This window comes from Podarcis raffonei, chromosome W, assembly GCF_027172205.1.
Source record: "Podarcis raffonei isolate rPodRaf1 chromosome W, rPodRaf1.pri, whole genome shotgun sequence".
NCBI lineage: Eukaryota > Metazoa > Chordata > Lepidosauria > Squamata > Lacertidae > Podarcis > Podarcis raffonei.
Genome location: NC_070620.1, coordinates 16052709 through 16068671, shown reverse-complemented (window position 1 = coordinate 16068671; position 15963 = coordinate 16052709). Strand labels below are relative to the sequence as shown.

The following is a 15963-nucleotide window of genomic DNA, read 5'->3' as shown; positions in this document are numbered from 1 at the left end:
ATTCAATGTTCTTGTTCAGATAGACCTTTCCAGAAGAAAGTGTAGCCTCCTTTTTCTTCCTTCACTTGTCCCTTGCCTTCTCTTTGAATCTCTTGAAGCGCTGCAATATTGATGTTAAAACGTTGCAGCTCTCTTGCAATGATGGCAGTTCTGCATTCAGGATGCTCACTGTCTGTGTTATCTGACAAAGTCCATATATTCCATGTTCCAAAGTTCAATTGTCTTTTATGACCGCTAGGTGGTGACCCCACTGGGTGCGGTAATCCCGTCAGGGGAAAGGGGAGGCAGACTATGTTTAGGGCACCTTTTCTAGCCCCTCCCCGTTTTGGGGATGAGCAGAGTGGATCCTAAAAAGGGCTGCTCAGTCATGGATACAGCTGCCGAGCTGCTCAACTGCCTCATTCCTTGAGTCAGAACAACTGTGCTGGTTCATGACTAGGGGCTTCCAGATTTCACAATCCTCCCCCCGTTACCATTTGCCGATCGCCATGGGACTTTTGGGGCTTGGGTTGGGTTTTTGGAAGACGCCTGTGCGTGAATTTGTTTTATGTGTGTAGATCAGTGCACGCTGACCAACACATAGTCTTCACAGTAGGGCTCTGTTCCGATGGCATGAAGTAGTCACAACAAACCAGTAGATTCCTATCTGCTGCAGCCTTCATCCGTCTTCATAGCTGTTGTAACATACCGCTTGTTATCATCCGCCTGTTCTGCCGTTGAGGACTTCTTGGATCATTCTTTGTCTAGCTCCTTCCCTTTGACCTTACCGCCTTGGGTGACCCTGCTGGGAGTACAAGATTCCTGACGCCTTCGCTCACAAGGGTCATAGGAACATGCAAGCCCATTCACCACAACAAGGTGACGATCCAGCAACTGGGAAGTTCACATTATAATAATAATAATAATTTATTATTTATACCCCGCCCATCTGGCTGGGCCTCCCCAGCCACTCTGGGCGGCTTCCATAAAAACCAAAAATACAGTAAAATATCACACGTTAAAAACTTCCCTGAACAAGGCTGCCTTAAGATGTCTTCTGAATGTCAGGTAGTTGTTTATCGCTTTGACATCTGCTGGAAGGGCGTTCCACAGGGCGGGCGCCACTACCGAGAAGGCCCTCTGCCTGGTTCCCTGTAGCTTTGCTTCTCGCAATGAGGGAACCGCCAGAAAGCCCTCAGCGCTGGACCTCAGCGTCCGGGCAGAATGATGGGGGTGGAGACGCTCCTTCAGGTATACTGGACCGAGGCCGTTTAGGGCTTTAAAGGTCAGCACCAACACTTTGAATTGTGCTCGGAAACGTACTGGGAGCCAATGTAGGTCTTTCAAGACCGGTGTTATATGGTCTCGGCGGCCGCCCCCAGTCACCAGTCTAGCTGCCGCATTCTGGATTAGTTGTAGTTTCCAAGTCACCTTCAAAGGTAGCCCCACGTAGAGTGCATTGCAGTAGTCCAAGCGGGAGATAACCAGAGCATGCACCACTCTGGCGAGACAGTCCGCAGGCAGATAGGGTCTCAGCCTACGTACCAGATGGAGCTGGTCTTATGGCATTATGCAGATAAGGTTCCATATCATTAATAATAGAAGTTAAATAAGAGTGGAGCCAGTATGCACCCTTATTTGACACCTTTCTCGGTTCCAATAGCATTGGAGAGATGGCCCTGGAAGTTACGTTGCACTTTTAGCCACATCCCTTCATGTGTATTAAATATAGCAAGTGCCTGTCGAGTGTAGAGGCCTCTGATTTTTCCAATAATTTAGCTCTAGATATGGTGTCAAAGGCTGCTTTTTTTTTTTAGTTAACTTTTATTAAGTTGAAATCCTACATTATAAACTCTCCAGAACACAAAAATGAACATAATATCTGAACAGCATCAAACCTGCATTTCTCAACTGCTAAAGTTACAATCACTATAGTACACCTGAAAATCCTCTTGCCTTCCTTTCAAACGAAACAATAATGTCCATCCTAAAATAAAATAATCTTGCTGAACTCCAAAAGTATGTAGCGCAATTTGCACAGAAGGAGAAGCCTTGGACCCTTTTCAAAATAAATATCAATGTCGTGACAAGGATTTTGAACCACTCTGAAGATACGTACATTTATGGAAGCGCATGCAAGCACCAGAAATGTAGCAGTTACAGCTCTTCCTTGTAATATCCAGGTTTTGCCAGTGACATCTCTTTCCTCAGCTGAATAACCTCCCAAAACTTCTGATTCACATCTTGCTGCTTCACAAGCCCCTGCTGTATATATCAAATGTACGTGAAGAAGTTACATACAGAAGTAATCCTATATCTACAGAAAGGAGAAATATAGTAATAGTTGCTTGAGTCCCCCAACTTGATTCTATGCTTGCATATTTTACTTTGTCCACTGAGAGCACATTTCTTTGGTCCTCCACATTCAACTGCAGAAGCTTTCACAAATCGAACAGGTTGCAAGCCAACTGGTTCAATACCTAAGGTATTGTTTTCCACAGCTTCCAAAACGGCAGATGCCAGCTCACTTTTTGAGAAGGTCAAAAACGGAAAGATATCTTCCTTATAGATTTTATCCAGGAAAGGGCATGCCCTGTCCATAGGGGGATCATCCTTCCAGGATCTGAATTCGTTATACAGAGCTAAGTCAGCCTCTTTGCAGTCTTTCACAATTGGCTGCATCATGGCGACATCCTGGTTGCTGACCCCCATCGCACTGCTCATACTCTTGTTCCTTGCATGGCCTTTTTTGAAGGGTGTCTTTCCGCTAGATTGAAGCTCTTTTGTGGGCGACGTCAGCGAAGTGGACAGCACTAACGTTTTCAGGGCTGCTACTTCGGCCTGAAGTACATCAATTTTTCCATGTGCTTCTTTCAGTTGTTTTTCAGCTGTCGCCTGCTTTATGTTTGCTTCCCTCACCATTTTGTGTGCTTCCTCAAAGAGGCTGGCAGTAAGTTATTCCAATTACTGCCCGAGTTGGTCGCACACTTTAGAAAGCCTCTTGCATTCTTCATCTTTCAGTTTCAGCTCCCTCTGAGCTTTAGCAAGCTCCTCTTTTAATCTTTCATAGCCCTTTTCTTTGACTTCCAAAACCGATGGGCTCTGTAGGTGAGACAGACTGTGCTCAGTCCCAAAATATCATCACTTCCTTCAGTGGAGTCTGTTATGGTTGCTCCCGACAAAAATTCTCTCTCGGCATTGCTGCTTGCCTTTCTGGAATTATCATATTTGGACGACACACCTTGGAGTCCTGAAGTAGAACAAGGAATGGTTTCTGTAACATTGATGCTGATACCTGATGCTTCTGCACAATTGAGTTGCCTAGGAGATGAATAGATGGGTTGTGTAGGAAGATCAAAGATGTCCAGGGCACTCAGCTGAATTGGCGTGGAGCACACAGCTGAGGCATGAAGCCGGTAGATGACCGTGGGTGAGGTAGTTTGTTCACAAGCACTGGATTCATACACTCCTAGAAGATCTGGAGTGGTAGGCGAGGCTAGATTCACTTCGTGAAAACCTTCCAGGGTGTCGTTGGCCATAATAAAAGATTCATCATATGAAGTCCTGCCAAGCCGAGCGAGACGCTTCCCTGCTAAAGGCGGCGGCGGCTCCCTGCGCTGCTCGTCAAAGGCTGCTTTAAAGTCAATAAAGACAGCATAAAAGGAAACTATGCTACGAGAGAAGTATTTCTTGATTAGATGTTGGAGTACTAAACATTGGTGAATGGTAGAACAGCCTTCCCTAAATCCAGCTTGTTCCTCTGCAAGTATGTTTTCTTGTTCCAGCCAGCCCTGAAATTTCCATTTCATAAAGGTAAAGGTAAAGGTACCCCTGCCCGTACGGGCCAGTCTTGACAGACTCTGGGGTTGTGCGCCCATCTCACTCAAGAGGCCGGGGGCCAGCGCTGTCCGGAGACACTTCCGCGTCACGTGGCCAGCGTGACAAAGCTGCATTTGGCGAGCCAGCGCAGCACACGGAATGCCGTTTACCTTCCCGCTGGTAAGTGGTCCCTATTTATCTACTTGCACCCAGGGGTGCTTTCGAACTGCTAGGTTGGCAGGCGCTGGGACCGAGCAGCGGGAGCGCACCCCGCCGCGGGGATTCGAACCGCCGACCTTTTGATCGGCAAGCCCTAGGCGCTGAGGCTTTTACCCACAGCGCCACCCGCGTCCCACTTCCATTTCATACAATTTACTAATTATGCTGAGGCGGCTGATTGGTCTATAATTAGCTGGATCATCTTTCTTCCTTTCTTTATATATTGGGACAATGATTGAAAGTCCCCAGTCTTTGGGGATGTGTATCAATGCAGGTGAATAGTGAAGCCAGAATAGGGGTCCCAAACTCCAAGGTGTTTTTGATGGCCTCAGTAGGAATTAAATCTTCTCCTGGGGCTTTCCCCTGTTTTAGTTGGGCTATAAGGTTCTCAATCTCTGTTCTTGACACAGGAGCCCACTTTGGAAGGTTTTCTATGTTTTGGATATTTTGGCAACTTCCACCATTGGTATCCCAACAACAACAACAACAACTATAATGGGATGAAAACGTTTTGAATGGTATTACAAACTTAAGAAAGTTGATTAAAATTATTTATTAAAGACCTCTATACTCACATTTGCCTTAAATCTTCTGGCACATCAAGTTTGATCTTATGAAATGTATCCTTTGTTGTAGGTTTGTTGGGATTTGCAGATCTTAGGCGCTCAATTGTGACAATTTCATTGTAGGTAGCATCACAGGCTGCATATTCTATTACATAAAACTAATTAAAAAGGACAAAACTGTCTCAGACATTGTTAAACTGAGAAGTGATGTATGCTACAAGTGTACTCTGAAGGGGGTCTGTATTTTACTTTTGGGATAAACTATTTTATTTTGCTTCAGTATGTAAACTTACAGTTGCAATCAAAATTATTCAACCCCCATTGCAAATCAGGTTTACTATCAAAATTTACAGACTTTCAGCTTTTTTTTACAGACTTTTGCAATGAGCAAATCAAACAAAAGCAATTGAAATAGCTCAACACAACAGATACTTCAAGTGGTTTCCCCCAATTCAGTTTAAATTGCAACTTACACTGTGTAGAGGTAACGCTCCACTTTGCGAAGGCAAACCTCGCACCAGACATGCAACAGTATGTCAAGGAGCGTTGCACCTGCTTTCCCTGACCTTTTGCCTTCTTGGCTAGAAAACAGGGTTTTCCCTCTGAAATTGTGTCCTCTCACAATTTGTTTGTTAGACATATCGCTTGGCTGAAGCATGACCGGGGACGCAGACGTAATCAAGTATCGGGGGGAAACTTTGAGGGAAACACCTGCTGACATGTGTATTTGCTAATGCTGGAAATGTGCTTAGATAGAAATATGTTAAGTTCAGGGTGGTTTCACTACTGTTTCCGATTGTTGACTTCTGCTAATAAAAGGAGCCTCAGCAGAGCTAGTCGGCAGCTTGTTTGGAGCATGCTTGCCGGCGTGCGTCTGCACAGCTCACCTGCATCCAACCTCCTGCCATCTCTGTTTTTCCTACAATACTGGTTTCTCCAGTCTTAACCCCCTGAACAGAATGTTGATCACTTTTCCCACCTGGGCAGTTATCTTTCCATAAGGGCAGGCATTGATGCCAAAATCCAGCACTATCTTAGCTCTGTGAGTGCACCTTTCTCCTAATTGAAGTGCAGAGTGTTTGAGGACCGGGACATTCGCAGGGAAACCAAAATGCTTGTTTACATAGCTACTGTACTACCAACACTTGTGAAACGTGGACCACTTATAAACACCATCTCCAACTCCTTGAAAGATTCCATCAACAGTATTTCAAAAAAAAATTATATCTCACTTGTAAAGACAGGTGAACTAATGACAGTGTATTGGAAGAAGCAAAGATCACCAGTGTCAAAGCAATGATTCTTCAACATCAACTTCGTTGGATGGGTCATGTGGTTCAGATGCCTGATTATCGTCTTCCAAAGCAACTACTCTATTCCCAACTTAAAAATGGAAAGCGTAATACAGGCTGACAAGGATTAAATATGCTCTCAATGCATATCTATAAAAAAACCCCGCTGTATACAGGTGAAACTAATATATGAGATAGACTCATGACATGCAAAGCGAGTTACATCAAGCCTTTATTTGTTATAATTGTGATATTATGGCGTACAGCTGATAAAAACCCCAAATTAACAATCTCAGAAAATTAGAATATTGTGAAAAGGTGCAGTAGCTATTCAATCCATAACACCTGCAATGGGTTCAGTAGGAAACACAATCATGGGGAAGGCTGCTGACCTGACAGTTGTGCAGAAAGCCATCATTGAGACCCTCCGTAAGGAGGTAAAGCCTCAAAGGGTAATTGCAGAAGAAGTTGGATGTTCCCAAAGTGCTGTATCGAAGAACATTAATGGAAAGTTATGCAGAAGGGGAAAGTGTGGAAGAAAAAGGTGCACAAGCAGCAGGGATGACCACAGCCTGAAGAGGATTGTCAGGAAAAGACCATTCAAACGTGTTGGGGATTTTCACAAGGAGTGGACTGAGGCTGGAGTTAGTGCATCAAGAGCTACCACACACAGACGGATCCTGGAGATGGGCTTCAAATGTCATATTCCTCTTGTCAAGCCACTCCTGAACAAGAAACAACGTCAGAAGCATCTTGCCTGGGCTAAAGAAAAAAAAAGAACTGGTCTGTTGCTCAGTGGTCCCAAGTCCTCTTTTCTGATGAGAGCAGCTTTTGCATCTCATTTGGAAACCAAGGACCCAGAGTCTGGAGGAAGAATGGGGAGGCACACAATGCCAGATGATTGAAGTCCAGTGTGAAGTTTCCAATGCCAGATGCTTGAAGTCCAGTGTGAAGTGTTGATTTGGGGAGCCATGCCATCAGCTGGTGTTGGTCCACTGTGCTTCATTAATTCCAGGGTCAACGCAGCCGTCTACCAGGAGATTTTGGAGCACTTCATGCTTCCTTCTGCAGCTTTATGGGGATGCTGACTTCATTTTCCAGCAGGACTTGGCACCTGCCCACACTGCCAAAAGTACCAAAACCTGGTTCAATGCCCATGGGATTACTGTGCTTGATTGGCCAGCAAACTCGCCTGACCTGAACCCCATAGAGAATCTATGGGCCATTGCCAAGAGAAAGATGAGAGACATGAGACCGAACAATGCAGAAGAGCTGAAGGCTGCTATTGAAGCATCCTGGTCTTCCATAACACCTCCAGCAGTGCCACAGGCTGATCGCATCCATGCCATGTCGCATTGAGGCAGTAATTGATGCAAAAGGGGCCCAAACCAAGTACTGAGTACATATGCATGCTTCTACTTCTCAGAAGTCCAATATTGCTCTATTTGCAATCCTTGCTTTGCTGATTTCATTTAATATTCTAATTTTCTGAGATTGTTAGTTTGGGGTTTTCATCAGCTGTACGCCATAATATCACAATTATAACAAATAAAGGCTTGACATATCTCGCTTTGCATGTCATGAGTCTATCTCATATATTAGTTTCACCTTTTAAGTTGAATTACAGAAATAAATTGCCGAAGAATTGATGCTTTTGAATTATGGTGCTGGAGGAGACTCTTGAGAGTCCCATGGACTGCAAGAAGATCAAACCTATCCATTCTTAAGGAAATCAGCCCTGAGTGCTCACTGGAAGGACAGATTGTGAAGCTGAGGCTCCAGTACTTTGGCCACCTCATGAGAAGAGAAGACTCCCTGGAAAAGACCCTGATGTTGGGAAAGATGGAGGGCACAAGGAGAAGGGGACGGCAGAGGACGAGATGGTTGGATAGTGTCTTCGAAGCTACCAGCATAAGTTTGACCAAACTGCGGGAGGCAGTGGAAGACAGAAGTGCCTGGCGTGCTCTGGTCCATGGGGTCACGAAGAGTCGGACACGACTAAATGACTAAACAACAACAACTGAAATAAATGAACTTTTCCACGGTATTCTCATTTTCCGAGTTTCACCTGTCAGCACGGAAAATTGGGAAACACTGGCCTGCATGCACTCCAATTGGAGAACAGCCTTTACCAAAGGTGTCATGGCCTTTGAAGACTTTTGAACTCAGGACGCAAGGGAGAAACGTGCTAAGAGGAAGGCACTTTTGGCAAATCCTCACCATGATCAACTCCTGCCCAGAAACCTATGCTACCACTGTGGAAGGACATGCGGGTCCAGAATTGGCCTCCACAGTCACTTACAGACATGCCATCTCCATGGAAGACAATCTTACTTGGCCACAAGTGATCGCCAAAGAAGATTATTTAACCCCCTGAATAGAATCCCTCAGAACATCACAAATACAACAGGTGTTGTCTCAAGCACACCTGATGCAACTAATCAAGGGCTTCATTAGTTGTACCAGGTGTGCTTGAGCTGGAACACATGAAACACCTGAGCTGGCTCTGGGGTTTGCTGAGTGTTACATTTGGCTGCATGTTAGAAATATAGTTAAGTCAAGAGAATGGTCCAAGAAGGTAAGAGAAGAGAAGAGATCACTGTCCTTCACAAAAAAGGAGGATACAAAAAGACAGCGAAGGCACTGAATGTTCCTAGAGACACCGCTGGAGGCATAGTTTGCAAGTTCAAAGTTAAAGGAACAGTGGTTACACTACCTGGACAGGGCAGAAAAAGGAAGCTATCTGCAGCAGCAACCAGACTTCTGGGAAGGCAGGCTGGGAAAAACCCTCAGTGACTGCATAAGAGCTGCAGCAAGACTTGGTGGCAGTGAGCACAGTAAGGCACGTACTAAACACAGAAGGTTTCCTTGCTAGAACTCCAATACTACTGACCCAAAAGCACAAGAAAAGTTGGCTCCAGTATGCTCAAAAACTATGGAATGTTTGATTTGTAGCTTTTCCAGCTCCCGGAGTCCACACGCTTCCCTCCTGAGCGCTCTGCTTCAAAGGACTCCTCACAGCTACGTGTAGCAGAGTGTATACGCAGCGTAGAAACAGTTGCTGTGTGTGTGCGTGAAAAATCAGGCTTAACGCACGGTGCCTTCCTTATGTTCCAATAATAATAATAATAATAATAATAATTTATTATTTATACCCCGCCCATCTGGCTGAGTTTCCCCAGCCACTCTGGGCGGCTCCCAATCAGTGTTAAAAACAGTACAGCGTTACATATTAAAAACTTCCCTTAAGATGTCTTCTGAATGTCAGGTAATTATTTATCTCTTTGACATCTGATGGGAGGGCGTTCCACAGGGCGGGCGCCACTACCGAGAAGGCCCTCTGTCTGGTTCCCTGTAGCCTCACTTCTCGCAATGAGGGAACCGCCAGAAGGCCCTCGGCGCTGGATCTCAGTGTCCGGGCTGAACGATGGGGGTGGAGACGCTCCTTCAGGTATACAGGACCGAGGCCGTTTAGGGCTTTAAAGGTCAGCACCAACACTTTGAATCGTGCTCGGAAACGTACTGGGAGCCAATGCAGATCTCTCAGAACCGGTGTTATGTGGTCCCGGCGGCCACTCCCAGTCACCAGTCTAGCTGCCGCATTCTGGATTAATTGCAGTTTCCAGGTCACCTTCAAAGGTAGCCCCACGTAGAGCGCGTTGCAGTAGTCCAAGCGTGAGATAACTAGAGCATGCACCACTCTGGCGAGACAGTTCGCGGGCAGGTAGGGTCTTAGCCTGCGTACCAGGTGGAGCTGGTAGACAGCTGCCCTGGACACAGAGTTAACCTGCGCCTCCATGGACAGCTGTGAGTCCAAAATGACTCCCAGGCTGCGCACCTGGTCCTTCAGGGGCACAGTTACCCCATTCAAGACCAGGGAATCCCCCACACCAACCCGCTCCCTGTCCCCCAAAAACAGTACTTCTGTCTTGTCAGGATTCAACCTCAATCTGTTAGCCGCCATCCATCCTCCAACCGCGTCCAGGCACTCACACAGGACCTTCACCGCCTTCACTGGTTCTGATTTAAAGGAGAGGTAGAGCTGGGTGTCATCTGCATACTGATGAACACCCAGTCCAAACCCCCTGATGATCTCTCCCAGCGGCTTCATATAGATAATAGCTTTATTCGTGTAGAAAAACAGCTCATAACTCTCCTGGTGACAGAGCACACATCTTGCACGTCTTTCCTCCAGTAACGGAGCAACACACACTGAGAGACACAGGAAAACACTCCCCTCAGTATACTAAACCACGCCTCAGAATGTGAGACGTCACTCAGAACTTTTTAACCCTGTAAGTTCTGATTCTCTCCACAAAAACATATAAATAAGCCACATAAGTTTTGGATTCTGTTTTGTGGAGCGATGAAACAAACTTGGAACTTTTTGGCCCCATGGATCAGCGTTATGTCTGGGGAAAGAAGAATGAAGCATACGCTGAAGAGAACACTCTGCCTACAGTGAAGAATGGTGGTGGCTCGGTGATGCTCTGGAGCTCCTTTGCATCCTCTGGCACTGGAAACATGCAGCGTGTGGAAGGCAGGATGGATTCATTGAAATATCAGGAAATCCTAGGAGGAAACATCATGGCATCTGTGAGGAAGCTGAAGCTTGGGTGTCATTGGACCTTCCAACAGGACAATGATCCCAAGCATACCTCAAATTCCACCAAGGCAGAAGTCCTGGAAGGTTCTACAGTGGCCATCAGTGTCACCTGACTTGAACCCCATAGAAAATCTCTGGTGGGATTTGAAGAAGGTGGTTGCAGCACGCAAACCCAAGAATATTACTGAACTGGAGGCCGCTGTCTGGCTATGCATCTCGTTTGAAGTAGGTCATAGCAGCAAAATGCTGCACTACTAAGTACTAAAGATGCTTGCTATGAAGGGGTTGAAGGGGTTGGAGAAGCCAGTATAAGTTGGAATTTCAGCTGAATTTGGGGAAACTACTTGAAGCATCCGTTGTGTTGAGCTACCGTATTTACTTGAGTCTGATGTGCACCTTTTTTTGCCAAATCACGCTGCAAAAAAATTGGTGCACATTAGATTAGATGAAGGGCAGGCTCCTTTACCACCACTTGCTCTGCCCTAGTTCTGCATCTTGCTGTTTGTCCTCAACGGTAAGAGACAGACTGTTCTGTTATTCGATGGCTATCTGGGCTGCCGCTCCCCCCCAAAAATAAAATATAAAAATCCAACCCTGCTTTGAATCCCAAGTCCACACCATCACCACCCACTGTCTCCATGCTTCTTTACCCGACGCCCCTCGACGCAGACTTTGGTCTCTGTCGAACGTTAATGCACTTTCCCACCAATAAGATCTTAAATGCAGAAGTTTGGGGTGATCCTAGCAGCTATACATGCACAGCCCATGTTTACTTAGAATCACAGAACCATAGAACTGTAGACTTGGAAGGGACCCCAAGGGAAAGGTGTCAAGCAAGGCTGCATACTGGCCCCACTCTTACAGTGGTGCCTCGCAAGACGAAATTAATTCATTCCGCAAGTTTTTTCTTCTTGCGAGTTTTTCGTCTTGCGAAGCACGGTTTCCCATAGGAATGCATTGAAAATCAATCAATGTGTTCCTATGGAAACCGCCTTCAGACCAGGTCCGGGGACAGTCTGTCCCCCGACCTCTTCTGAAGGCTGGGGGGGGGGCAAGGGCTTTTCTTCCCACCGCCAGCCTTCAGAAGGCTGTTCTGAAGGCTGGGGGTGGGAAGAAAAGCCCTTCTCCCCACCTCCCACCCCGCAAGCTCCGGGGACAGGAGGGCTTTCCTCCCGACCGCCAGCATTTTAAAAGCCCCCAGGACAGCGGAGAAGTCGACCGCCAGCATTTTAAGATCACCCGGGACAGCGGAGAAGTCTCCGCTGTCCCAGGGGCTTTTAAAATGCTGGGGGTCGGCAGCGAAAGCTTCGCTGCCCCCCGCCAGCATTTTAAGATCGCCTGGGACAGCGGAGAAGTCTCCGCTGTCCCGGGGGCTTTTAAAATGCTAGGGGTCGGCAGCGAGGTCCAGGACCTCTTCTGAAGGCCGGCGGTGGGCGAAAGTCTTTGCTCCCGATGGCCAGCATTTTAAAAGCGGTCCGGGACAGCGGGAAAGCGCAGCGCTTCCCTGCTATCCCGGACCGTTTTTAAAATGCTGGCGGTGGGGAGCAAAGCCTTTCGGCCCCCGCCGGCCTTCCTGGACCTCTTCTGAAGGCCGGAGGGGGGCGAAAGGCTTTGCTCCCCACCGCCAGCATTTAAAAGAGGTCCCCGGAGATTTCCCTATGGGCTTTCTTTTTGCGAAGCAAGCCCATAGGGAAATTCGTCTTGTGGAACGACTCAAAAACGGAAAACTCTTTCATCTTGCGAGTTTTTCGTTTTGCGAGGCGTTCGTCTTGCGAGGCACCACTGTATTTAATTTTTACATTAATTCCATGGTGGGCCATCTTCACAACATAAATTTTCACTCCCCAAAGCTTGCTGGAAGACGCATTTCTGTTCTGTTCTATGCAGCAATACTTTCAAGAACACCTATTGGCCTCAAAAGAGCACTGAGAGCACTAACACAGTATTGCAAGGAGAACCAGCTAGAACTCAACTATCAGAAAACTAAGATCATGGCATTTGCCAAAAGGCCTATGAACCGTTAGATGACCACAAGACTGAGCAGGTCTCTTGTTTCGAATACATGGCGGTAGTTTTTCACTCTACCGGCAGTAGAAAAGCCCATGGGGAACATGTTGCTGAAACCGCACAGAGAAGCTCATCTGCAATCCTTAAATTTCTTAAAACAAGAGGTGGCCACTATATACCTGCAGCACTCAACTTATTTGAAGCCTAGCCAATAGTACAACTTCTCTATGGTGCCCAGCTGGGCCCCTTCTCCAATTTTGCACCCCTAGAACTTGTACAATCCAAATTTCTAAGATCAGCCCTTCAAGTCCCAAAATGAGTCCTAATGCCACCCTGAGACTAGAAACAGGTTTCATAAAAGTGGAGGCTAGAGTGTGGGTGACGATACTCAACTACTGGCTCAGACTTTCTTTATTTCCCCTTGGCCTTGCCCCACTAACTATGAATGATGATTTTCAATCCACATGGAAACAGGCTGTGGCAACAAAGATCTCAACCCTAGGCTTCTCTCCAGGTCCTCTATTCAGCATGGAATACGAACAGGCCAAAGCTCTCATAAAACAGTGTGTTGCAGACACTGAACACCAATTGGATCTAGCCAGGACCCCAACTTTTATTGCCAATGGATCCTCCAGGTATTCTGCCTCCCCTATGGCATATCTAGCTAAACTCGAAATCCCTAAAAACCGAAGGACCTTTACTTTGGCTCGATGTCATGCCCTCCCCTCGGCTGTCCTTGAAGGCTGATAAAGGTAGATTGCTTACCTGGAGAGACAATGCCCCTGTGATTCTGGACAAATAGAAACAACAGAGCATGGGCTTCTCCAGTATCTTTATTATAGAGACATTTGTACTAGCCTCATCTTACCATTACTGCATAAGTACCCAGGGCGCACAGGAAAATTCTATACCTCCCTGCTGCTTCCAGATACCAACCCTGCTACAAAATACAACGTTGCCAGATTCTGCACTGCAGTGCTCAAAAATTCGTCAGATGATGACCTGTGCCACAAACTAGATATAATGACCACTCGTATTAGAGTGCTCTGTAGACTGATAGCTATATTCTTATATACTAACTTTTTACTGGGGCTGAAACTGCCTTGGTCGCGCTGGTCGATGATCTCTGGCAGGCTAGGGATAAAGGTGAGAGCTGTTTCCTAGTTCTGCTGGATCTCTCAGCGGCCTTTGATACCATCAACCATAGCATCCTTCTGGACCGTCTAGAGGGGCTGGGAGCTGGGGGCACTGTCATACAGTGGTTCCACTCCTTTCTCCTGGGCCGTGTCCAGAAAGTGGTGTTAGGGGATGAGTGTTCAGAGCCCTGGGCTCTCACTTGTGAATCAGAACCAGTGAAGGGGGTGACTGTCTTGTGTGAGTGCCTGGAGGCGGTTGGTGGATGGGTGGTGGCTAACAGATTGAGGTTGAATCCTGAAAAGACAGAAGTACTGTTTTGGGGGGACAGGGGGCGGGCAGGTGTGGAGGACTCCCTGGTCCTGAATGGGGTAACTGTGCCCCTGAAGGACCAGATGCGCAGCCTGGGAGTCATTTTGGACTCACAGCTGTCCATGGAGGCGCAGGTCAATTCTGTGTCCAGGGCAGCTGTCTACCAGATCCATCTGGTACGCAGGCTGAGACCCTACCTGCCTGCAGACTGTCTTGTCAGAGTGGTGCATGCTCTAGTTATCTCTCGCTTGTACTGCAATGCGCTCTACGTGGGGCTACCTTGGAAGGTGACTTGGAAACTGCAATTAATCCAGAATGTAGCTGTCAGACTGGTGACTGGGAGTGGCTGCCGGGACCATATAACACCGGTCCTAAGAGACCTGCATTGGCTCCCAGTACGTTTCCGAGAAAAGTGTTGGTGCTGACCTTTAAAGCCCTAAACAGCCTCGGTTCAGTATACCTGAAGGAGTGTCTCCACCCCAATTGTTCAGCCCAGACACTGAGATCCAACGCCGCGGGCCTTCTGGCGGTTCCCTCACTGCAACAAGTGAGGTTACAGGGAACCAGGCAGAGGGCCTTCTCAGTAGTGGCGCCTGCCCTGTGGAACGCCCTCCCATCAGATGTCAAGGAAATAAGCAACTATCCTACTTTTAAAAGACATCTGAAGGCAGCCCTGTTTAGGGAAGTTTTTAATGTTTAATGCTGTATTGTGTTTTTAATAGTCAATTGGGAGCCACCAGCCAGATGGGCGGGGTATAAATAAATTATTATTATTATTATTATTATTATTATTATTATTATTATTTATTACGCTCTTTCACTCGTCTAACATTCTTAACCCTTCCAGCCTTTCTCAACCTTGGGTCCCCAGATGATGTTGAACTACAACTCCCATCGTCCCTAGCTAGCAAGGCCAGAGCTCAGGAATGATGGGAGTTGTAGTCCAACAACATCTGGGGACCCAAGGTTGAGAAACACTAACTCTCTTAGCCTATTTTGGATTCTTATAGACTTTTATATACACTTTCTGTTTTAACTCCTTTTAGGGGTTTTTTTTAACTTTTTAAGGGTTTTAAATTATTGTACCCCTCCCTCCTTTTGTTGGTCTACAACCATAATAAAGATCTGTTGTTGTTATTGTTGTTGTTGGCAGCCTTCGCCCACTCCTCTGCCCACTCCTCTCCATGCATCCCTCAGATTTGCAGGTGGAGGGTCAGGGGTTTGCTTCCTGGTTCTCTTTGCTACCCCACTCCTTCCCTTTTGCACCAGGAAAAGCCTCTTATTAATTTTTTTCACTTGTGGGGGAAGCTGTTTGGAGCAGGAAAAAAGATGCAGCCTCTCTGTTCTTGAAACAAGCACTGACTCATTGTTGTAAAGAGTGCACTTTTGTTGATGTGCATGGCATTCAACAGCAAATACAGTGGTGCCTCGCAAGACAAAAAGAATCCGTTCCGCGATTCTCTTCGTCTAGCGGTTTTTTCGTCTTGCGAAGCAACCCTATTAGCGGCTTAGCGGATTAGCGCTATTAGCGGTTTAGCGGCTATTAAAGGCTTAGCGGCTTAGCTGCTAAAAGGCTATTAGCGGCTTAGCGGCTTAGAAAAAGGGGGGGGAAGCGAGAAACAAATCGCAAGACTAGCAAGACGTTTCGTCTTGCGAAGCAAGCCCATAGGGAAAATCGTCTTGCGAAGCAACTCAAAAACGGAAAACCCTTTCGTCTAGCGGGTTTTCCGTCTTGCGAGGCATTCGTCTTGCGGGGCACCACTGTACTTTTTTTTGTTACAGGGTTCTGAAAATTGAGGTGCGCGTTAGATTTGATGGCAGATTAGACTCAAGTAAATATGGTATTTCAATTGCTTTCGTTTGATCTGCTCATTGCAAACAGCTGAAAGTCTGTAAATTTTGATAGTAATTTCCATTGCAACTGTAGATTCTAGTAACAATGTCCAATAAATAAGCAGTACTTGAAAAGAGACCCACAAGAACTTAAAATCCGAAGCTAAACATAACATGTCAATACCAGAATATTAAA

At 46.6% G+C, this 15963-nt stretch overlaps 2 protein-coding genes and 1 pseudogene across 5 annotated transcripts in view; all 3 read right to left on the bottom strand.

The window, feature by feature from the left end:
* LOC128406026 (fragile X messenger ribonucleoprotein 1-like) overlaps positions 1-15963 on the bottom strand; it is a 169876-nt gene that overhangs the window by 100015 nt on the left and 53898 nt on the right. For all 4 annotated transcript variants that reach the window (XM_053373080.1, XM_053373081.1, XM_053373083.1 and 1 more), the window contains exon 5: positions 4593-4741. In XM_053373080.1, coding sequence (XP_053229055.1) covers positions 4593-4741 — 149 coding nt within the window. The remainder of the gene's footprint in view (positions 1-4592; positions 4742-15963) is intronic.
* Positions 2211-3043, bottom strand: LOC128406027 (rab-3A-interacting protein-like). The gene has a single exon (XM_053373085.1). It carries the CDS (start codon positions 2899-2901, stop codon positions 2254-2256), a length of 648 nt encoding a protein of 215 aa, XP_053229060.1. The 5' UTR covers positions 2902-3043; the 3' UTR covers positions 2211-2253.
* Positions 2944-3596, bottom strand: LOC128406028 (rab-3A-interacting protein-like; annotated as a pseudogene).